We start from the raw sequence: 25,302 nt of genomic DNA, 5'->3' as shown, positions 1-25,302 counted from the left end.
TTAAGATTTTGTATGCCTTTATTAATCATATGAACATGTCTTGTGGTAGAAATTAGTTTCAGTGAATCCCACTTGTCCAATGTGATACAAAGTACCAAATCTCCTTCCAACAGAACATTTAATTGGCACAGATTTGGTCATTTCATTCATAAAGAACTATAACACTGAGAAATGTGGTATGAAAATATTAGTCATGTGGTAAAAGAAGCCTGTTTAAGTTTGGGGTCAAAGTACTTTGTCAGCATTTCATCTAAGCCAGGACGCAACTGAGAAAGAAATTCTGAATGCTGTCAATAGAGAGTAAACACTTGGCATCGTCCCAAGCAACAGCAAAAAATCTGATTGGAACTTTCAGAGTTCTCCCTCGCACAATTAAAAATGCTTACCCTACCTCGAGGAATGTGTCAAGGTTCAACAGCCCTTGTCTGCTCTGAAGTAGATGACAAGAAAGAAGTGACAGCCAAAAATGAAGGAAAACCATACTAAATTGAATATGTGGAAGTGATGCGCACCTTGGGGCCTTGCCCTCCTTTGACATTTGAAGAAGTGGTGCTAATATTGCATAAGGTAACTGGGAAGACAATGGCCCTGGCAGGAGGTGGAGACAAATGTGAGGTTGTAGCTTGAGTTCCCTGTGCCAGCCAAGAGGTATACATCACCTGCAAGTAACCTTAAAGCACATAAAACAGATTTGCGTCTGGCTTTGGATTAACCTGAAGCTGCTTTCTCCTGGCTGGAGACCACTGGAATAGTTGAATCCCTTTGCAGATTCATTGAGTCACACCATAAAGGTATTGGAGCATATGTGCCATTAGGTCTACAATTTCTTTGGACGTGGAGCCTTCACTAATTATCTGCACATGGCTGTCTGCAGATCCAGATAAAAAGCTACTGACAGGATATTCTTGATGCAGCTTCATTGGTGCCTCTCATTGTTGGTTTCTAAAAATCACAAGGATTTGAGATTCCTAAGAAGAAGCACATTGTGATGTTCTTGTTGGTGGCAAAAAAAAATGTCGCTTCCGGAAGAACCACCAAAGTGTTATCTGACCAACTCAATCAGAGCAACAGGAAGAGGGGATAAAAAACTCAAGAAAGCAAAGTAAAATGAAATGGAAACAATGATTAGACAGAACCTTTTAAGTTCAGTTCTTCATATTTCAGTGCCTAGTAACATTGAATGATTACTTTAAATGTGTAAGTGTATGGATTAATGGGCATGGGCTCCAAAAAATTCCATTTTGCTATCTGAAATAGATAATGTGGAGCTGACTTCACCATTAAAAATTACATATCTGCCTATAATCCTTCAACTTTTATAGAATTGTACTGAAAAATATCTAAGATACACAACATCATCAGAAATCCAATGTCATGGATTTATACTCCATTTTTAAAACAGTAACACTCAATTTTTGCCTGGAAAAAATGTATTACTAATTGGAAAATATGTTGCCAAGTGCTAACATCACTCTGGTGCAGTAGAAAATGCTTAATTAGGCTGGAATTAGGACTCCAATTTGGAGCACTTAACATTTGGTCTTTGCTCTACAGAATCTAGAAGAGTATTAAGTTTCTTGGAATTAATATTTAATCCTGCACGAGGAAGGATTTGGTATAGAAACAAAGAAACATTCAAGTGCAAATAGGCTGTACTTGAGTCAAATGTTTGAAATTATTATACATATTCCTTAGTAAAGGCCAATAAATGCATATCGTTCCATAGCAGTTTAATCTACTGCTAAGGAATGTAGATAAGAACTGCTGTCACTTTCAGAAGGAATAAGACAGAAACATCACTAAAAATACCGATGGACGTATTCCATACTGACCTCTCTCTCATTATGAGCTGTAGCTTAGTCAGCAGTGCTCTTGCCTCTGAATCAGAATGTTGAGTTCAGTTTCCACGCCAGGCCACTCCACTATAGCAGTGAGAGACTGCTGTAATATCGGAGATGCTGGCTCTCTCATGAGATGTTAAGCTGAGCTGAAACCATTTCGAGTATGTATGGACCAGACCAAACCCCTTCAAAATTTATTAAGAAGCTAGCTTAGACTCTTTCTTATTTTAAAGGTAAATGGAAGGTGTTACATTCCAGATGTAACTCGATTGGTCATACTGCTCAACTTTAAGTGAAACTCATTTTATTTGTACACGAGTTAAAATATAGATAAAATAAAAATAAAAGAATTGGATTAACTGTTACTCCATCAAAATGCTTAAAATAATATATACATTAACTACTACTAATTAAATGTTCCAATATAGTAACATCCCATAAACGCACCCTTGGCAAAGGCAAATTCAGTAAAATAGTCTCACATTCAATTCTAGCAGCAGGATGAGAACTCCAGATTTTAGCTGTATCAGACAGAGGAATAAGAGCTTCCACATCCAACTTCAAGACCCCAGCAACTAAAAATCCTGGTTCTGTGGGAGCTTGACTCCACCCATTCATGCTGCTGCTATTGTTCTAACCTTTTTTTAAAAAAAACTGAAGACCTCACAAGCTGTTTAGTTTATTGACTTTGAGCATACCACTTGTCACCTCTGTGTCAACCTTTCTTCATGAAAGAAACCAGGACAACATACACCTCTTAAAGCCACAGTATTGTCACAGGTGGATGCAAAAGATTTCATGTGCTATTTTGAAAAAGAGCCGTGGAGTAATTTATGGTGCCCTGACTGATATTTATCTCTGTATCACCATTGCAAAAATACATTATCTGATCATTATCATTACTGTTTGTTGGGTGCTGGTGTGCATGGATTAGTTGCAGCATTTCCAAAATCACAACAGTGACTACACCTCAAAAGTTAGCTGTAAATTGCTTTAAGATGTCTGGTGATCTTGAAATGTGCTATATAAATGCAAGTCTTTCTTTTTTCTGTCCATGAATGGTTGGAAAAGCAATGGGTTGATTAACAAGTAACAATGGACTTGAGAGGCCACCAAGTAGCAGTGAACGTTAGAAGCCAACAGCAATAGCCAGGAGAGAAAAAGATAAAATTGAAATAATCAAAATAGCCATTTATCTTCCTGGAAGAAAGCATAAGTTAGCAGGACAGCCAGAAGGTGAGAGGAAAGAGATAACTAGTGGTAAGAGTCAAGCTAGCAATAAAAAAACTCAGTTGAAAAAAACACCTCCCTCCTCCTGTTAAATTTAACTCGATGTTTGCACTTCTGGAATTTTTAGCTACTCAATTGGGCATCTCCTTAGTGAAATTTAACCTGAAGTTGTGGAGGTGTCAGAAAGCCCACAGATGCTGATATTGATCTAGAGATTTGTAATGTATATTGATTTAGATATTTAAAAGAAAACATTGAACCACAAGTTTGCATTGTAGCACCAACCCTACCTTTCTTTGTTTTAGGTACTCCAGAATTTATGGCTCCTGAGATGTATGAAGAAAAGTATGATGAATCTGTTGACGTTTATGCCTTTGGCATGTGCTTGTTGGAAATGGCTACCTCAGAATATCCATATTCAGAATGCCATAATGCAGCCCAGATATATCGCAAAGTGACAAGTGTAAGTTGAAATGTATTTGGTTTTCCGTTTCATTGAATAATGCAAGTAACATTCATGAATGGAAATCATACTACAATTTACAAACTATGGTATTTAATGATATTCAAGACATATGACCCTATTCTCCAAGATATTGGGGAAAAGCCTTTGCAATTGTAGAACATCCATAACACCATTCAGAGAACCTAAAGTATGTCCCATCTAATGATAATATTTTATATGTATTGAGGCAGCTTATTGATTCACTCGTGGGACTTGGGTGTCGCTGGCTAGCCAGCATTTATTGCCTGTGCAAAAGTGATTTACGCCTGACAGTGAATCAAATGAGCAGATAACTTTTTTTGTTTTGTGTGAGAAGAGAATGTTGGTAAAGCTACTGGGAAAGCTGATTTGTACTTTTTTTTTTAGAAGTTATTTGGTGTATTGCACCCCCCTAAATAGACAGGCACAGCATCAAGATCTTAAATACAAGACATTCTCTATTTTTTGTTTTGGCCTTGATCTAAGAATCAGGTCCTAGAGTTCAAATCTGTATCCTAACAGCTAGTTTGATTACTTATTCAGTTATGAACCATTGGGTATAGCTTTCCTAATGTGGTTGCAGAGGTGACAGTGACATTGAGTCACAGCCTTGGTGTTATTATTGGAGGAAGCATAGATGGTTTGTTTATAAGTGCAAAAGACAAGGCTGAAGCATTGGCAGTGATCTACATCCAGAAGTGCCAAGTGGATGATCCAATTTGGCCTCCTCCAGTGGACCCCAGCATCACAGCTACCAGTCTTCAGCCAAATCAATTCACTCCAAATGATATCAAGAAATGGTTGGATAACACTGGATACTGCAAAGGCGATGGGCCCTGACAACATTCCAGCAAAAGTACTGAAGACTTGTGCTCCAGAACCTGGCCCTCCCAAGCTAAGCTGTTCCAGTACAGTTTACAACACTGGCATCCACCCGACAATGTGGAAAATTGCCCAGGTATGTCCTGTACGCACAAAACAGGACAAATCCAACCCAGGCCAATGACCTCAAAATATCAGCCCCCTCAGTCTACTTTCAGTCATCAGTAAAGTGATAGAAGGTGTCATTGACAGTGCTATCAAGCAGCATCTGCTTAGCAATAACCTGCTCAGTGATGCCAGTTTGGGTTCTGCCATGGCCACTCAATTCCTGAACTCATTACAGCCTTGGTTCAAACATGGACAAACAAGCTGAACTCCCGAGGTGAGGTGAGTGTGGAATCAACAGGCAAACTCTCCCCTGGTTTGAGTCATACTTGGCACATAGGAAGACGTTTGTGGTTGTTGGAAGTCAGTTCAACTCAGCCCCAGGACATCTCTGCAGGAGGTCCGAAGGGTAGTGTCCTAGGCTCAATACTCTTCAGCTGCTTCATCAATGACCTTCCTTCCATCATAAAGTTAGAAGCGGGGATGTTTGCCAGTGATTACACAATGTTCGGCGCCATTTGTGACAAGCAGTCCGTGTTCAAATGCAATAAGATCTGAACAGTATCCAGGCTTGGGCTGATGAGTGGCAAGCAATATTTGTACCACAGAAATGCCAGGCAACGATAATCTCCAATTAGAGACAACCTAACCACTGTCCCTTGACATTCTGCCATTGGCCAGAAACTCACCTGGACTCCATTTAAATACACTGGCTACAAGAACAGATCAGAGGCTAGGAATATTGCAGTGAGTAACTCACTTTATGACTCTCAAAAGCCTGTCCACCATCTACAAGGCACAAGTCAGGAGTGTGATGGAATACTCCCCACTTGCCTGGATGAGCGCAACTCCAACAAGACTCAAAAAGCTTGACAACATCCAGGACAACAACCTGTTTGTTTGGCACCGCATCCACTCCCTCCACCTACATTCAGTATCAATAATGTGTACTATCTACACGAGGCACTGCAGATATTCACCAAGGCACCTCAGACAGCACCTTCTAAACCCATGGCCACTTCCATGTGGAACAACAAGAGCAGCAGATACCTGGGAACGCCACCACCTGCAAGTTCCCCTCCAAGCCACTCACCATCCCAACTTGGAAATATATCATGTTCCTTCACTGCCACACAGTCAAAATCCTGGAATTCCCTCTCTAACAGCATTGCAGGTCAATGCAGTGGTTCAAGAAGGCAGCTCACTACCACCTTCTCAAGGGCAACAAGGGATAGGTGATAAAGGCTGGCCGCCCAACCAGCGACACGCAATATCCACGAGTGATTTTTTTTAAAAAACAGTAAAAGCAGATCAGATCTTTGGGATGTAAAGGAATTGCTTCACTGAGGTAGTGAATGAAGGAGAATTGAGGATGGGGGCAGATCAACCATGATCTCTTTGAATGGCATTGCAGGCTTGAAGGGCCAAATAGCCTACAGTTGCTCTTATGTCCTTAAGAGTAAAGTTTTCTTAAAAAAAATACTGGTAATGTGAGCAGGTCAGGCAGCATATATGTAGAGAGAACCAGAGTAAATGTTTTAATTGAATTTCAAAAGAACTGGAAGAAATTAAGGATGTTATGAGTTTTAAGCAAGTACAGAGGCAGGAAAAGGGGAGCCATAGAGTAGGGTTACAAAAGGAGAGATTCAATAGCAAAAATGGTGGCTCAAAGCAAAAGGAGGTGGTAATGGGAGAAATATGGAAACAAATGCTTTAGAAGAGGTGCAAATGGGTACAGAAGAATTGTCACTGAAGGTTGCCATTGAAATATTAGTGACAGTATGATCAGAAGTTGAACTTATTGAGTCTAGAAGGTCTTAAATAGCTATTCAAAAGATGAGACGCTGTTCCTCAAGTTTACTTGAGCTTTATTGGAACAGTCTAAGGGGTCATGGACAGAAAGGTTGGAGCAGGATGAACTATTAAAGTGATAGATGTCACCTGCTCAGAGGTATGTGTTGTTTTGACCAGAAGTGTGCAACAAAATCTGCATTTGGTCTCCCAAATATTAGGAGACGGTGAGCACTGATCACAGCATGTAAGTTGAAAGAAATAGAAATAAATTGCTATATCATCTAGGAGGATTGTTTGGGGTCTAGATAATGGAAAAGGAAAAATGGTAGGTTTTGCACCTCTTCTTACATGCATGGATGGTGCAGTGGGAAATAGCGGGTTTGTTGGAGTTGGTTCAGAAGCAGACCAGAATGTTGCAGTGGAAATGGCCCTTCTAAAATGCTGAATTGGGGGAGGTGAAGATGTGTTTGGGGATGGCATCAAGCTGGAGGAAGTGGAAATGGCAGCAGCCCCATTCACTGGGGAGGCAGTTGGGGTGGGAGGTTGAAAACAGGGCAACACTCAGGCAAGGTTTGTGAGGAAGGGATGGGGTAAAAGCATAAGTGAGAGTTCTAGAATGCACATGATCAAAGATCCCTGTCAGCCACAGTGAACGAGAAAGCTGGTAGTATTGGAAATGCTGATAACGGAAGGTAGGATTATCAGAATGGATGTGATGGAGATGGAGAATTTGGTAGAATCGAGTCAAGGTCTTGAAGAAATTGTTCCAGAGGGAACCCATCCTCTGAAGTGGAGATAAGGAAGTTAAAAAACGGAAAGAAATATTCGTGATGGATCTTGTGAACAAAAGAGGGTGGAAATCAGAAGCAAAGTTGATTCTTAAAAAAATAATTTTTGATTCAGGATACGAGCTAGAAATGGCACCAATGCAGTTGAAAGATTTATTGATGTAAGTAGAATGAGACTGGACAAAGGGAGAAAGAAACTGAATCAAGGCAGGAAAAAAATCAGTTCTGTGAGGCAGGATCAGGCTAAAACAATGAGTTTACATTGTTAGTCCTGTTAGAGATCCCATTCTAATTTTCAAAGAGGGTGCACTGTGCTCATCATCTTTCTCCCCTCCTGTACACATCTCAGCAACTGTCTGCAGACCACCTCAGTGTCCAAGCCATTCAGTTTTGAACAACTCCTGACCAGGCAGCCAACTTTACATCTGTTATGTAGATAAGTCCCATTTTAAGTGAGCCTCAGGCCTTGTCCTTTGGGAACTTTTTCCTGACCCCGACCACTATTTGTCACTCATCAGCAGAAAACAAAGTACTTGATTCTGTCATCAATGCAGTGACAATCCCAAGTAGATGAGAGATGCATTGTTAGGATATGCTAAGATTTAAGGAGGTATGTGGACACCTTTGGGAAGGAAAAACTAGAATTGTTATTTAGTTATCCTGGTTCTATTCTATCTCATCCAAAATAATTATCTGTAAATATGACACACACACTCACTGAGTACTCGATTTAAGGTTTGGCCTCGAATTAAGTATCAGATCCTGTAGTGTGTTACAAAGGAGTGGTCGACACCTCTCTGATAATTTAAAACCAAAACACCTACAGAAGCTCACCCCACCTCATAATCTATTAAGGGAATGGTTAAATGAAAGCAATCCCTGATACTCATTCATTTTATTATCAACAAGTAACAATTTATTTATCTAACTCTAACAGTTAACAAATTAACAGAACTACTAACAAACTGAATAATTCCTACCTAATGACTAACTATTCCTAAATAAAACAAAATTCTAATGGTATGCTGTTCCAATTAGATACAAGTCCCACTTATATAAACTAACTTCATAAAAGAAACACATTAAAGCTTAATCTCTCAAAATTACAGCCAGGATAAATCTTCCAGAATGGTCTTTGCTTTCTCCACTGTCCTCCAGTCAGGAACACCTTCCTCCGTCGAAATCTTGTGTCAGGAATATTAGCTAAGAGTGCTATAGCTGTAGCACCTTTATTTAGACTGTGCTTAGTCTGAGATCTCAGATTTCTGAGAGAGCCAGTGATTTTTTTTTCTTTCTTTAGAGCTGATGGCTGTTGCGAGCTGTTCACTTAACAGATGGCAGTTTGCTGTCACCAATTTTCAACTGCCCTCCTCGTTTATACCCTTCACGACCTATTAATTTCTTAAAATAGGATTGGTCTGAGGTTGTCAAAACCATCAGATTTAAATTTGATTGGACTTGGTATCTGGGGCCTGGTTTAAATTAATTGGCTAAATTCAAAAACCTGTTGTCTTGGTAAAAATGCTGCTTTGCTAATGGTATAGCCTTTAGGTACATTGTTTCAATTTCAGGAACTCTGTGCATCTGCTGTTGCCTACAGACAATTTTTTTCCACGCCTAAAAAAACATATATTTTAAAGGGACCACGCACTCTTACCCTCCCCCTTATCATTTTACAAACAAATTCTAACATCCTGCTTTCCAATCCACAAGTACTATACCAACTTTGCAACAAGTGGGAGTCTGTATTCTAACAGCTAGTTTAATTACCTACTCAATTATAAACCTTCATATAAATAACACTAAACAATCAAAGTCAATTCACTTTCAACTGCTTTGTCTGTATTGTTAGCAATAACAGGTAAAATGTTAACACATGTTTTATGGGACAGAATGGAAAGATATCTGTGCTACATTGTTAATGATTTCAAGTCAAGCATTCCCCTGTTAATTGACCGTTCAGACATTCCATAAACCAAAGAAAATTGGTACCTTTGAAGTGAACAGGAAAAGGAAAGGCGTTTATTAAACAGAGATGGTGTTCTTATTCAGGTCACATTTGTAAGCAATTGAATTAAATTGAGCAAAGTCAAGAAAGATGGTACATTTTAGAAAGATCTTGGTATAACTGGAGCAATTGGTGCCCAGATTATATTAATTCTAGGGTTCTTGAAGAAATGAGACAAGATAAGGGCCATGCAAGCTTCTTTCTCATGCTTTTAATAGCTCATAAGACCCAGTGACTGTTGTTTTATACTGGAAAGAGGGTAATGTAGTTCTCATCCTTTCTTAAAAAAAACAAATAAGATGAACCTGTATGACCATTTGCTTGACATCAGCAATAGGGAGGATGTCTGAGGGACTCATTAATGATGCACTGTATGATTGCTGAGACTGAGAAGGTCATAGTGGGAACAGTCAGTGTGGCTTCAGAAAAAGGGAATATTGTCTGACTAATTATGATTTGTATTGTTGAAGGGGTCACCAATACAGTGCATTATGAAGGTATGTCATTGTCTATCTAGACTTTCAAAAGCTTTTATAAAATAATGCATAAGAGGCTTCTCAATAAGGCTGAAACTTTGGTTATTGGTGGCAATGTGCTGTGCAGGATTGAGAACAGAATAAAACACTAGACATTAAACAGTTGTAGATAGATTTAGATAGAACTGCAGACCAGTTACCAAAGATGTCCTACAGGAATTATTGTTGAGACCATTGCTGTTTACTATCTTTATTAATGATCTAGATGTAAGTCAGGAATGTTAGGAAATGATCTGCAAATTTGCTAATGATAAAATACATGCAAGAGTCAGGACTGCAGATGATGCTCAAGTATTACCAATCAATTCAATGCATCAGGGATTTGACATGGGATTGGCAAATGGTGTTGGATTCAGAAAATTGAAGTGTTGTACTTGTGGGCAGTGTATGTTGAATATGTATAATGCCGTTGAGGAAAAGAACCTAAGTTTCAACCCTGGGCTTTCTTCCCTTGATTAGAGACTTACACACATCACCCTCGCCCCTCTCACCAGTTACCTCCCATGATGTAGGATGGTGGCGCAGACAGTTAAATTTCTGCCCAAAGTTAAAGTTGATCTTATAGAAAAGGGAAAACAGACAATACAACATCTTGGTTGGGTGGGTCAAGGAGTAAGTGGATGGTCTGCTCCTTAGGTAGATCTCTCAAATGCTCTAATTGTTCAAAAAACTTGGCTGCTGCAAATTATCAACATCCATTAATATCAAGTTGCACCAGAGCTGTTTAAGAATCACAAGACAAACAGAATGAAAAGAAAATCTACATTTCCTCAATTTTCTGAAGCAAGCTTTGTTACTTTATTTTCACCTCTACTGTAGCCTTGATTCTTAGGCCTGACACCAGGGCTCAGATATTTCATCCAGCTGACAAGTGGAATTTGACTGATACCTTTCCAGTTTTATACTCAGTATGAGTAACAACTGAACCCTTGATATTATTAAAGGCAGTTCTGATGAGTGTCATGATCTGCAGCATAGTGTTAATATTTGGAATTTATTGATGGGAATTTTCATGAAGAGTTGCATTATAAAATTTATGAAGAAACATGGAAAATAGGAGTAGGCCATTTGGCCCTTTTTGAGCCTGCTCAACCGTTCAATTTGATCACAGCTGATCATCCAATTCAGCACAATGTTCCCACTTTCTCTCCTCCCCCTTTTGAGCCCTTTAGCTATAAGAACTATATCAAACTCCTTCTTGAAAACAATCAATGTTTTGGCCTCAACCCCTTACTGTGGCAGGGAAATCCACAGGTCTACCACTGTCTGGGTGAAGAAATCTCTCCTCATCTCAGTCCTGAATGACCTACCTCATATCCTCAAATTGTGACCTAAATGTATCCTTAAACTGTAAGTTGTGACAGTTTCCAGAGCTACACTGGGTATTATTGAAGATGCTAATTATACATCATGCTATTAGTCAAGTGTAGGCCACTTCTCTCAATCCTGTGTCATTACTCTTTATGGCAATGTACTATAATCTCTGAGAGAATAATGTTGTATTTAATATATAAAGAAATCAGTTAATGAGCTAAAAATTGATACTCAACTTCTTGACCTGTGGAGATACCAGCAGTATACTTTTACACAAGTGGGAGAATACTTCCTTTTGAAAGAATTTCCACTGCAAGGATCAGTTTTGGTTAACTGGACTTTTGAGGTATGGATAATGACTTCAGAATAGCACAGTAGGGCATCTGCGAAAGATCTATCTGCCTTGATTCTTGGTTAAATATTGTTGACTCTTTTTGATATCTGAAAAATATATTTTGAAGACTTTCAAAAGACACACATCTGGGGAGCATGGCTTTGCTGATAACATCTGTTGTTCATTTGGGATTAAAAGGAACTCTTTTTGAAGTCTGCCTATGATTTTTTTTTTCCTAACTGTACAACATGCACTTTGAGGGAAGGGGGTCATGTGAATCTGAGCATGTTTTTGGATCAATTAATTCAACCACATGGTGATGTTTTCGTCCAATATTTTTTGTATGTTGTTATTCTGTGTATTTGTACAAGGATGTTTCAAGATTCTGAAAAATGGCCAAAGTTAAAATGCTGCTAGTTAATGATGTTGAACTGTTTAGATGCTAATCTGATTATGCGTCTTTGACCTTCAAAATTTGTACTTGTACTATATGGTCTGAGTTACTAAGAAACAAAGGCAGTTAAGACTGTTTTAATTTTCTTAAAAGCCACCAGCACTGGCTCATACTGGAATAAACTAACATTGATATGCAATAAAAAGTGTGACTATAACTCATTTCCACAATCCCCCTTGATTAGATTAGTCTGTAGGAAAATTTTGGAGGTTACATAATTACTTATTTCCATTTGACTGGTGAAACTGAGACTGCGTAGAGAGCTTGGTCCCAGTTTTACACCTGGTGTTTTGCAGAATGATACAGGTTTACACTGAGTGTAACACTTGTTTCAGCATTTGTAGATAGTGTAGCTGTAACACTTGGTAGTAGGCAGTTCCTGTTTTAAGTTTCTTTTCTGGCAGCTTCATCAGGTTTGTGCCTTTTTAAATAATAACCTGCTAAATTACATCTAACCACATTGGGTAGAAAAAGACAAATCTGTAAGTACTTAATTTTCTATTCAAACAAAAGCTTTGTCCATTTTGGAATTTGATTCAAGCTAATCAGTATGTTGTGTCCGGACACAGCAGTAAATTGTTCACCTTCTCCATGTAGTTTGCAAAAGTGCAGGGGAATAATTAGTTCTTCATACCTCTGACAATGAGCTATCACAAACACAAATAAAGCGGTGAGGATAGAGTATGACTTTAACTGTAAAGTTATTAAACTTGTTTACTTGGTTTTTCTTTTCTCTGAGATGTAAATAAATCCATACCATAAAAAAGCTATCCAGTTAATCATTACTACACACTTGATTGCGCTTTGCATTAGACTAAAGGCTACTGCTTGGTATTCTGTTTTTTCCCTGTAGGGTGTTAAGCCAGCCAGCTTTAACAAAGTAAAAGTCCCAGAGCTGAAAGAGATTATTGAAGGATGCATACGCCAAAATAAAGATGAGAGGTAAGAATCTGCTCGTCATTTGTCTGGTGACATAGATGGACCTTACACTTAGATCATGGATCATCAATGAACTCTTTGTCTATCAATCCCATATGACCAGCTAGGATGTGAACAATTTTTAATTGCTTGACACTGGAAAGGGAGATGTAACAGCTTTATATAGGGAGATATTTTAGGCTGTTTCTGCTTGATACACAATGCTTCTAATTGCCAATATTTAACTTAATTACTTATCATTGAGTTATTATATTGTTCTATTATTATGCAAGATTTTTAAACAAATTAATTTTTTATTATCACAATAGTTTTGTACATAAGTTCACACCACTGACTGGATACACCCATAGCACATGTGATATTGAACCTTGGGCCACAAAATGATTGTGCCACGGGTACATAACGGGTGTCAGCTTGCCCATTAGAAGGAAATGAAGATCAGGTGCTGAGATGGCACCAGGCAAGGAGGGTGATCTGAGTAGGTTAGCATAATCAGATTGTCAGGGAGGGTAGGGCAGGCAGATTGCAAAGTATGTGATTTGTAACATCCAAAGTTACTGTTAGGAATGGAATTCCAGAATTAAGATCCAGTGACAATGAAGGAATGACTGTAAACTTCCAAGTCATGACGGTGAGTGGCTTGGAAAGGAATTTGCAAGTGGTGGTTTTGCCATACATCTGCTTTTGACCTTCTAAGTAATAGGAGGTCACAGGTTTGGAATGTGCTGGGGATTGGGAAGGATGCTAGCCTGGCAGCCAGCTGTATGGTTTAGATATGGGCCAACATCCTGTTAGCTTCACAATCTGGTAAGTGTATTTTAAGCTTCTCCTTTCATGGTTGCAGCCTACAGAGTCCCCCTTTTAGACGGTAGTGTGCCAGCTGTATTCACTCCAAAATCATAGAGGTTTTGCAGAGAGGACTTCAAATAGCTATTAAGTACCATTCTCAACTGTTTCAGACGTAGGTCCTGGATGTCTGTTTATTTACCTACATTATTGTGGCAGGTGGTTCATTTCTGGCTCATAATTCCTGTACCCTTGCTGCAGTATTAGAGATGGGTGAGGCCATTCACCACCTAAAGGTGTGTGCTATACAGTAATATTTCTCGATCGTCTTGCAGCAAGAGGTTAGAAACATGTCCACCATTTTAAAAATATTTGTGCCTGGATCCCATCTGCCACCCCACTTTGATATATAGGCAGTTGGAATATGCTAAAACCTGCACTGTGTATTAATTCATTCTAACTGCAAATCTAAGGCACAAGGTGATTAATGAGAAACAGCATTTTCTGTCTCCCATGCAAAAACTGCACTTTGCTATTATAATTGCATGATAATAGACCTATAATCTTCAGTAGCTTGGAAACACATGCCATCACTGAAAACAATAATCACATGACCCTATCCTTTCCTCCACAGATTTTGTTTGCTGCATGGCCATAATTCTTTTTAAATTTGTGCGTGAGATATGTACATCACTGACTAGATAACCCTGGAGAAGGTAGCAGTCTTCTTCAGTCATTGCAGGCCTTGAGGTGTAGGGACACTCAGTACTATTCAGGAAAGACTTCCAGATTTTTGACCCAGCAACAGAGCAGGAATAAAGTTCCAAGTCAGGATGGTGTGTGGCTTGGAGGGAAACTTGCAGGTAGCAATGTCCCCATTCATCTGCTGCCCTCGTCCTTCTAAAACAGCACAATTTTGGATGTTATCAAATCATGAATACAGAGAAGGATGTGAATGGGAGTTTATATGGTGGCATTGTAAATAAATTAAAATGTTCTCTGATATTTCTATTGTAAATATGTACCCAGAAAGTGAATTTGTTATTGCTGTTCTCAGCTAATTTGTGATCACAACTCCAAGTGGATAAATTGTATGAAAGAGTGCAAACTGTGTTGAACCCTTCTTTCATAGAGAAGTTTCCCAACCTGATCATTTTCAACTCCTTTGTCTGTCCAACTGTCTTTCTCTCTCTTTGGGCTCTATCCTATCGTTTACTCCCTACCCCGGACCTGAAACGTTAACTCTGTTTTTTCCTTCACAGATGCTGCCAGACCTGCTGGGCTTTTCCAGCAACTTTTGTTTTTGTTTCATAGAGATGCCTGGTATGAGTTCAATTTCAGAATTATGACATATATAATTTCTTTACATTTTTTTTGATGTTTATTAGTTTGGTAAGTAGCAAAGACATCTGCTTAAAAACATGAGGCTGGATTTGAACGCCCCCTCCAAGCATGTTTTTGCTGTTGGAGTTGCACAAATATGACACATTCCTCACCCAAAGCCTTTCCATCCACTCACAAGCTGGATCCCCACAACACAGTGGGTGAATCTGTGCCAAATTGGTAAGCTGCATCCAACTTCTCTTCCCCGACCCCACTCCTTCAGTAACCACAAAGTAAAAAGTATATTTCTCAATGTCAAAATAATATTCAAACTCCAGTGTAGGAGTGTCTTTAATTTCCAGGTCCGTTCGCCAGCTCAATCCTAGCATTCTATTCTCTTTTTGAGCAGGTACACCATTCAGGATCTTCTTGACCACTCATTCTTTAAAGAAGATACTGGGGTTTATGTTGAGCTTGCAGAGGAAGATGATGGAGCAAAATCTGCCCTAAAACTTTGGCTCCGCATGGATGACTCAAAGAAACTCCATGGCAAATACAAAGACAACAAAGCCATAGAGTTTCTTTTTGAACTGTATAAGGATGTTTCAGAAGAAGTGGCACAGGAAATGGTAAAATTATCACTATTACATATGTGCATGGCTAATACGCAGAGCTGAAGGCAATATAGGTTTTCTTTTTAAGTTTTGTGAGAATGTAACCAAAGTATTCGATTATATTTGATCCTTTCTCATTGATATGTTTATATTTAATGCAACATTGAAAATAATCTTAACCACAGTTTAATACTGAATTTAAACATGAGTCTTGGGCCAATGTTTTTGAAATTGTTCTTGCTTGGGGAAAAACAACTTAGAATAATTAGCAAATGATCCTCTCTGTACTTCTTGAATCAGAGATAGTAGGAACTGCAGATGCTGGAGAATCCGAGACAACAAGGTGCAGGGCTGGATGAACACAGCAGGCCAAGCAGCATCATAGGAGCAGAAAGGCTGATGTTTCGGGCCTAGACCCTGAGTCTAGGCCCGAAACGTCAGCCTTTCCCCTCTCTGTACTTCATTCTCTTTTGCTTTATTTTAAAATGTACTTGGAAGTAGAAGAATTTGGGTTTTGGCAAAATTATGACCGTTAAACACAAACACAACTCATAAATTGGATTCTCCAACAATTGGATCTTCATTTGGCAAGTCACTTGCACAAGATTATATTCCATCTTTTAGATGCATATTCCATGTGCTAACCCTACTGACAGTGGCTAGTCTGAGTCTTTCTATGGCTAACAGGATCAACATCTGGCTGCAGATGGCAAAGCTAGATGGTGGTTGTTCTTGAATTCTATGACCAAAGGCAAATCCAGCCCGTAGCATCATGATATCCATCAGAGAGCATAGACACAAGTTCTGAATCCTCACCAGCTGGAGTGGCTCAAATCTGTTTCATAAGGGGTGACCTTCTAGAGGTTTATACAATCATGACTGGCATGGATACAGTGAATAGCCAAGTAGGGGAGTCCAAAGCTAGAGGACATAGGTTTAAGGTGAGAGGGGTAAGATTTAAAAGGAACCTGAGGAGCAGCTTGTTCATGCAGAAGGTGGTGTGTGTTTGGAACAAGAGGAGGTGGTGGAAGTGGGTAAAATTGCAACATTTGGAAGTCATCTGGATAGTTACATAAATAGGAAGGATTTTGAGGGATATGGGCCTAATGCTGAAAAATGGGACTAGATCAATTTGGGCTATCTGGTTGGTGTGGACAAATGGAGTGAAGGATCTGTTGCCATGCAGTGTAACTCCATAATTCTATGACTCTAGTAGCTATCCAGCTAACACAATCAATTAGCCGTTCACTGTGCCACAAGATAGGATTTCCAACTTTTTTTTGCCTATATGGTAGCATTTTAGAATTTCAGAATAACGATTACTGTATCAGCAACCCTCAGTTTTAGGTTTCTTCACATATTTGCCTCTACTTTGTTAATACGCTAAAGTCTGACCTAAATGGGATTGAGAAAGTTACAAACCATCTCTGCAGTTGGTGCTGCCAAAAACGAAATTTGTGCAGCATGACTAGTTCCAGATAACAAAATTCTGTAGACAGAACCAAATCAGAATCCACATCCAGCTAGACTTGGAAATAAGCTGTGAAGGTCTCAGAATGAAGAATTTATAAAAGACAGTCAACCTCAGGTCAATAGTCCAGAATCATATAAAGGATTTCATTTATAATATTTATAATATTTTAATTTATTATAATAAATTCAAGTTCAAAGAAATGGAGTGAGATCATGATGAAACTGGATTTTATTATACGTTTTCTAATGTGCCCTAACCAAAACTCTGTGACTTGACTGAATTTGCCCTGTTTTGAGGCAGTCACTTTATAGGAGATACCCAGTGTTGGTCTTTGAATAGCTTTAATTTGATTCTAAAGAAAGAAGTAGCATTTGTATAGATAGAGTCTATAAGTTGTGGAAAACCACAACTGTGTGTGATTTATCTGTAAAGTGGATTATGTGGATACTATTTTGGATATGTAAACAAATCATGAAGATTAAATGTCCTAGTGGGATGGGACTCTTATCTTTTATAGTACCACAATTGACAAGACTAACAATCGAAATGCATTTATAATTTTTGAAGGCTGCATTTGTAAATGATTAACATCATAATGAATAAACATCAAAGTTTACTTTAAAGCCCACAGGATGAGTGATATCTACACAGCCATAGCAGCCATTATCACTGAATATGTCAGATGTAGAATCCTAGTCATTCTCCATTTTGCCAACACAGGGACTCAATCAATGTAACACATTTACAAATTTGCCAACTGAATAATGACTGACTGAGGATTGAGCTTGAAACCATTTGTGTCTGTGCAGCTTGATACCAATGAGATGTCTCCTTTTATTCAGTTTTTTGCCCATTTTCTGTCATGAAGACACAAATATTTGCAATGGTATTGCTCTGGCATCATTGACTGTCCTCCAATCAATTTCCCAATGGTCCCTCTCTATCTGTGAGCTTAGACAGCTTGTGAATCAACCAAATTTGAATCAGGCTATTCAATATGACATGTATCTCAGCTGATCCTAGCTTGATCGTCACATAATATCAATATAGATGCATTCCAACAAGAAACATTGTACATATACAAGCATCAGAAAGCAGAACCAATCTTTTTTGCCCCTTCCCAAACTCAAGGTTACTGGAGCTTCTGTAATTTCTAAACTGAGAAAACTAACTCAACACAAATGACAGGTACAGTTACAATATTTAGAAGTCACTTGGACTGGGGTACAGGGATAGGAAATGTTTAGAGGGATATGGGCCAAACGCAGGCAAATGAGACTAGTTCACTTTAGGAAATCTGGTCGGCATCAATGAATTGGGCCAAAGGAGCTGTTTCTGTGCTGTATGAGTCTGACTTTAAATCGAAAATTGCCATATAGCCAACTGCACGCTAAACCGTTGGAATAGCCACAAAGTTTTAAAAAGGTACGTTCTCATTCTTGGAGTTTTGCCTCATTGAGTACAAGCCTGGAGAGCAGAAACCTTCTGAATCTTGCTACAAAGATCACTATGCTGATTATCTCCATTTTTGTCAATAATTCATATATTAACTATTTACTGAAGACCGAATGGACGAGTGGGATCATTTGTTTATTGCTGTTGCAAATAGGATCCAAGTTATATTAAAATATAAATGCAATTAGAGACATTCAGAAACGTATTATCACAGTGAACATTTAATGTGTAATTGCATTTTATGATCAAGAGGAGACTTGTTATGTTATGGTAAGATCAAAAGTATACACTCGTGAAATTAGTTTTTCTTCCATAGAATGTTGTTCTGCCACTTTTGAATATGTGTGCATCTCTTTGTTAGGTAACATTGGGGTTTGTATGCGAGGCTGACTACAAACTAGTTGCAAAGGCCATCAGAGATCGAGTGACCGAGGTAAAAAGAAAACGTGAAAGAAACCAACGCATGCAAGAGGAACTGAAGAAGAAAGAGCAAGAGAAAAAGAAAAAAATTTATGAGCTCTTGGAAGAGTTAAAGGTGCCTCAAGACACAACAGAGTGTGCAGCTGGAACTACTCAACTCTCCCAGTCTCCAGCCCCCACAGGTCCCACAGAGATCCTGTTGAATCCTTCATTTCCACCCGAGCCTGAGGAGCCAGAGGCTGATCAACATCAGACTTTTCGCTATAGGAATACCAACTATTCTTCAGCGACATGTAAGACTGAATTGAAATAAGTAACTAAGTTACAAACCCCCAGATTCTGTTCTCATCAATATATAGAACAACTGGAATAGCCTTCTCTTCTGGTTAAATCCTAGATTAGTTAAATGGACATTATTCAAATCTATGTGGATTCAATCTGAGACATATGGGTAATGAAATTTACCTTGGACTGGAAATGCCAAACAAGGAGCATGACGTACAGACAATTGTACAGTCTGTCTAATATTCAATTCAGACATAATGCTGTGCCAATGTTATTTCACTTCTAAATAATGCCTCACTTCCAAAAGTAGATAGTTAAGCATCCCTTAATTCTGAGTTAATTACTAAGCACAAACAGAATTGTGTTTTCCTGAAGTATTGATTTTTAGCCCTCATTTCTAAGTATTTTCCAGGCTTTGTTAGGTTAGCATGGAGCTGCTTTACTGATACTATTTTTCAATATTTTCCCTCCTTTGAGGGGAAATGCCTTGTCCTATCCCACGTGGATCATGAAGAGATCAGGAACTTGCTGTGTAGAAGATATTTATTTGCAATTTGAAGTAATTTCCAAAGTTGGTTTAAACCACAGATATGTATACACAAGTTTGCTGATTAATTGCATAAGTATATTTGCCAGGAAAATGTCAAAGCTATTATTAAAGTAGCACAAAGAGATCAAAGACAGTGATTGTGGATATTTTTCTCTTCCCATCTGTTCCAGAAAAACCTGTATGCTGTTATAAAGCCAAACCAGAGCAAACTGTAAAATAAATACATAAAGTTCCGTCATTTCACACTTGGGAATTCCTGATATTAGTCAGACCATCTGAGTAATAGTTCGCAGATTCAAGTTATTAGTGATTTCTGGTTTATCTAAGTTAATTTGATGACATTGGCAGGACACCTAGCTAGAGGAGTAGTATTCCTTTGCCACAATACTTTCAGTCATTTACAAACCTACTTCCTAAAGAGTTAACTGTATACATGTCTGTAGATTTTCACCATTTCGATACACTAAATGGTAGCATCATTAAACATTAAAAAATTTTCACTTCCACCAATTTTAGTGCTGAGTAATGTTTTAATAGGTGTACCAGTGAAATTCATCTAGATGATATCAGAATTCTTATTGTGTTCTTGGTTAAAAAGTAACGCAGAAAGAATAAAATTGATTTTATCAAGGCCTCTTGAAACCAATCATATCCATTGTTTTCTCTGTTTTTGATTAGCTGATTGTGAGACTGATGGTTATCTAAGTTCTTCTGGATTCTTGGACTCAAATGATAATTTGCACATGGCTGGCCGGTTAACACCTAAATCTGGGATTGGACTCCAGTTTCCTGCAGTAAGTGTAGTTGTAAACTTGTGGACGTTTTGCAGACAGTATCAAGTTTTATTAAATTAATCCAGTTCTCTGAGCTAATTATGGGATTAGAACTTAAGGACATTTTGTTGTTGGCATCATTCTATCAGTTTAAGCCATTGTGTTTAGGCAAATTTGGCAATATTGAGAAGCTTGTCTTCGAGTTCCAGGGCAGCAGGATACTGTTACGGGATATTGGAGAGTCAACTCCAAATTTGTGGTTTCCAACAAATCCATGTGGATTTGAGTTATGTCTTTCAGTTTGCACCTTTTCTCAGTTTTCACTAATTAATAGATACCTCTATTAAATTTTATCCTTTGATTTCTAACTCATGAAAAGATTCTCGCAGGATCATATTTTGCAAGTTAATAAATTGTTAGATTTGCTATTTGGTTTGCATTCATTACCTCAATTTTAAAAGGAATCACAGTTTCTTAGTTAAAATTACAATGAACAAAGTATTAGAAAACTGAGATGAAGGAAATAGGGAGTACATGACACCATGTTTTCAAAGATTTCAAAAGTTCAAATATCATAGAAAGAAGGAAATACTATTATAGCAATGCAGTTTTATGTTTCAAATGGCCTAATGGTTTCATTGCTGGACTAGTAATCTGGAGATCCAGGTAATATTCTGGGGTCCTGGGTTCAAATCTCACCATGGTAGAATTTGAATTCAATAAAATGTCTACTGATGACCGTGAATCCATTGTTGATTGTTGGAGAAACCTATCTGGTTCACTAATTCCCTTTAGGGAAAGGAAACTGCCATCCTTTCCTGGTCTGGCCAACATGTGACTCCAGACACACAGCAATGTGGTTGACTCTCAACTGCCCTCAGGGTAATTAGCGATGGGCAATAAATGCTGGCCTGGCCTGTAAATGAATCTTTTAAAAATGAACAGTTTTATTAGCACAAGACCGTATAAAAAGTCTTGATTGCAAAACATAAGAATGCCGAATGAATGAAAAGCATACTTGAAAAGAACAGACCTTGAAAGTTCTGAGCTCTGAAGCTGTTGACTTGAAGAAAATTGATGAAGCAAGATTCGAGCTGCATGATTGATGAGGTCTTTATATAAGAAAGAAAGAAACATGATGGGAAAGAGGGCAGAATCAAAAGGAATATTTGTTAATTAAACAGTTGAAAGAAAATGGAAGAGACACTAACATGATGTTGGTGGGAGGACATGAGGGTAACCTGTATGGAAATGTACGGTGTCAGATAATCAAGAGCTTTGAAAATATTCGAGGCAATAATTTAGATTGTTCAAGGGCAGAGTTCTCAAGTACATGACGTACATCAGCAGTTGAATAGTCCTGCCAAAAAATGTTGCCTATCGTTGTTTAGGCTAGGGCTTCTGGATTAATGGAAAATTCAACAGTAAAACATGTTCTATAACTTTGGAAACTTTGATTTAACAGGGTGAACTCTGTAGTAATGTAATGCTTCGTTTAATAATTTACAAGATAAGTATTATGGGATAAAAATGTTGGAAACAGCTTGGACTGCACTTGCGGTTAATGTTCACCTTTACCACTAGGGGCAGCAAACTGAGCAAAGTAGAGCTGATTTTTTAAAAAGTTTGTTTGACTTTTAGTTCATTCAGTTGACTGAAACTTGAGTCAGTTGTATGACAGAAGAACGATCCTCTCTCCACCAGATTATTGTTTGATTCTTTCACTTCTGGTCACTGAAGTTTTTTTTTGGTTAGTGTTTATTATGGCAGTTCAATAAATGTCGCCTCATTCTTATTCCCTTTTGCATTTTTCAATTGCAGAATATTGCTGTGACTATTCCCTCAAAACATCATTTGTCACTTCACAGTGGGTTAAATTCACCAGTTGACAGGTAAATCAAAATGACTATGATTAGCTGAAGATCCCATCTTTCTTTCAAATCTTTAATTCACTTGTATCTCTATTTTTGAAAGATTTATGTATCTGAGTCATTAACTCAGTTATAACCAATCAAGTAAGATTTTAAAAAGTGTAGGACATTATTAAAGAGTATGTTTTGATATGTTTTCCCCAAAATGTGTTTATTCTTTCACTGGCATTTAAATTTGCTGATCTGTAGTCTGTTTAACTTTCACTAATTCTTATCTTCACCACAATATGTAATCCTTCAAAGAAGTAGCGATGCCCTTATCAGAAAGGGTGGAATGTATGATTAAGTGGTTTTGTTTATGGAGTCACGAGAAAATTATTGTACCATCGTAAAGAATTTATTATGTTGTATTGAACAACAACCTGTTTTGTAGTAATTTGTTCTTGCAATCTTTATAATAAAAATTTCTTGTCAAGAAATAATATAAAGTGAAACCAAGACCAATCTTTACAATTGCAAAACCTTATGCTCCGTGAAGAATTAAATAATTATATTGAGAGAGAATTAAATATCTACAGCCCCCTTGAAATGTCATGTCGATCGTTGGGATTCAGTAACATTTGAAGAGTATCATGAGTCATTGAAAACCAAATGGATTTTACAATTTGACTGTAAACATTACTACATTATAGATCCTTTATCTTTACAGTCGATCATATGATGATGTGTACAATATTAACCAGCTCTCTTACCATCTTCGTCAGTAGTTTGGGCTCTAGTTTTTTTCATTGCACCTAGCCAGCATTTTAGGAGATTTGTCTTCTTTTTGACAGCTATATTCCAGGAAGAAGCTCTTGAGATGAGAACTTACAGCACGTGATCATTGCATTAAATGCAACACTTTTTAAACAAGAATCCAGTGATTTAGAATTGCTTAAAAATTATAAACATCTGATTCGTACTGCATTCATAAATTAATGGATCATCACTTCTCCTAAAATGAAATTACTACCTTCTCATTGTGAAAACATTAAATTCTAAGCTTCCATTATTTTCTTAACTTGTAAAAGCAATGTTGCATTATTGTCTGTAATATGTTTCAGAAATTATACAGTGCACCTTTTTTTTTTCACAAGTAGTTAACAACTGAAAGGGTGGCCAAGTTAATGGAAATCCATCAATGCATTTCATGATGTTAATTGTATTTTCTGTTCTGGTTGGTTATATGCAGCTATGCCTCAGATGTTGCTTCTGGAATGAGTGATGGATATGAGGGTCTATCTGCCGGAGAAGGATCAACGAAACTGCCAGTGAAGCGCATCTCGAGCAAACTCATTCGGAGGCGTGGTCGATCCAGGCTACGAATTCTTAATGTAAGCAATCCTTAATTCAGATCAATCAGGTAGTGTGCAGCACAAAAATTGCATCACAGTTGCTAAGTGGAGATCCACTCCTTACCGATGTTTATTTTCCTGCACATTCTCACAGAGTTCTTCCCTTCATAATGTGCTACAATGTTTATTTACTCAAACTAAAAGAAAGAGTATTGGCTGAAAGTTGGAGTAATATAACCTCCAGACATGACAATACATTTAGAGCAGATGGTGGCCTAATGGTAATATCACTAGACTAGTAGTCCAGACATCCTGATTAATTCTTTGAAGTCATGGATTCAAATCCTACTGCAGTTGCTGATGGAATTTTAAATTCAATTCATTAGTCTGGAGTTGAAATCTTGTCTCACTAATAGCCAGCAAGACAACCAATATTGATTACTGTTAAAAATGCACCTGGTTCATGAAAGTTTTTTAGAAGGAAATCAGTTGTCCTTACCTGGTCTGGCCTAAAAGTGACTCTTGTGATTTATGTGGGTGACTCTTAATTGCCTCTGAAATGGCCTAGCAAGCCACTCAGTTCAAGAGTAATTAGGGATAGGCAACAAATTCTGGCCTTGATACAAAGAGTACCTTCCATGAAAGAATAAAGTGAACAAAGGTGGGGTTGATGTAAAGCTGGCCTGGCTGTGTCATTATTACACAGCCACTGCACTTTGTGGATTTGCAGCATTGAGCCATTTAATGCAATTGATGAACAACGCAGTAGTATAAATCAGTAGGTTTTGGAATCATAGAGAGGGATTTTTCTTACCCTGGAATGGTGGGCTGCCCACAGAAGTGCAACCAGTGCCAGCTATTCAACTGCATGATTCAGTTGAAGTCTGAGACGCAATCTGGCATTGATCCTTGTGCCTCTTGTTTTGGGTATGCATTGCCTCTGTAATGCTGATCATGGTCCCCAAAAACAGGTCACCATGAATTTGCACCCTCTAATGGTCCATGCCCCCTGATGTTTAAAATCCCAAAATGGGCTGTTGGGTCATTTACTGCCCCTATTGCAGTGGAGATCAAGTTAGAGCCATCTTAGTACAAGACTTTAGATGGGTAGAGCACCCTTTATGATATGCAAATTAGGGTCTGAAAAATTACACTGCAGTCTTGAGAGCAATTCCTAAATTAAAAATGCATGGAGTCTACATAATGCGCACTCTTCCCATTGATGCTGGTGTTCAGAGGCCAAAGTACTCCTAACAATCCAATCCCTATTGGGGTTGCATCCATCCAGAGTCAGACTGTTGGCAGCATTCATACAGGAACTGACAGGTCTCTGATCCTCCCAGTCAGAAAGCAACAGTGGAATATCAGCTTGGTTAGTCCATGTTGACAGATGAAAGGAAGGAAGGCCCAGACCTCAAAAATAGCTCAGGCCTCACAGCAGCCACAGTGACAGGTGGAAGTTGGATTCTGCCTTTCAAAATCATGAGTGGCCTGGGCAGAGCAAGCAGGGAGAAAATGTTCCTACTTGCAAAAGATTCAAGCGTGAGATGGCACAGATTTAAAAGAAATGTGATCAGAGGAAAATCTTTCTCTCAAAACAAGTTTTTAGGGTCTGGAATGCACTGCCTGAGTGTGGTGGAGACAAGTTCAATGGAAGCATTAAGAAGGGGTTTGAATGAGAGATGCTTATTCTGTGAGCTGATGCAAATGTGTCAAATAGCCTCTTTCTGTGCTGCAACAGTTCTGTGCTTTTTGTCCTTGTTATACT

General features: G+C 38.3%; 1 protein-coding gene across 2 annotated transcripts in view; it reads left to right on the top strand.

Moving 5' to 3' along the window:
• The window catches only part of wnk4a (WNK lysine deficient protein kinase 4a), a 69,685-nt gene that overhangs the window by 25,408 nt on the left and 18,975 nt on the right, over window positions 1-25,302 (top strand). The window contains exons 4-10 of one of the 2 annotated variants that reach the window (XM_048614442.1): window positions 3,377-3,534; window positions 12,564-12,652; window positions 15,165-15,387; window positions 18,663-19,014; window positions 20,235-20,350; window positions 22,151-22,221; window positions 23,432-23,573. In XM_048614442.1, the coding sequence (XP_048470399.1) occupies window positions 3,377-3,534; window positions 12,564-12,652; window positions 15,165-15,387; window positions 18,663-19,014; window positions 20,235-20,350; window positions 22,151-22,221; window positions 23,432-23,573 (1,151 nt within the window). The remainder of the gene's footprint in view (window positions 1-3,376; window positions 3,535-12,563; window positions 12,653-15,164; window positions 15,388-18,662; window positions 19,015-20,234; window positions 20,351-22,150; window positions 22,222-23,431; window positions 23,574-25,302) is intronic. The other variant, XM_048614443.1, reaches the window with a different exon arrangement.

Source organism: Rhincodon typus, chromosome 30, assembly GCF_021869965.1.
Source record: "Rhincodon typus isolate 14 chromosome 30, sRhiTyp1.1, whole genome shotgun sequence".
Lineage (NCBI taxonomy): Eukaryota > Metazoa > Chordata > Chondrichthyes > Orectolobiformes > Rhincodontidae > Rhincodon > Rhincodon typus.
The sequence above is the reverse complement of the archived record's forward strand: the minus strand, read 5'-3'. Positions and strand labels throughout refer to the sequence as shown.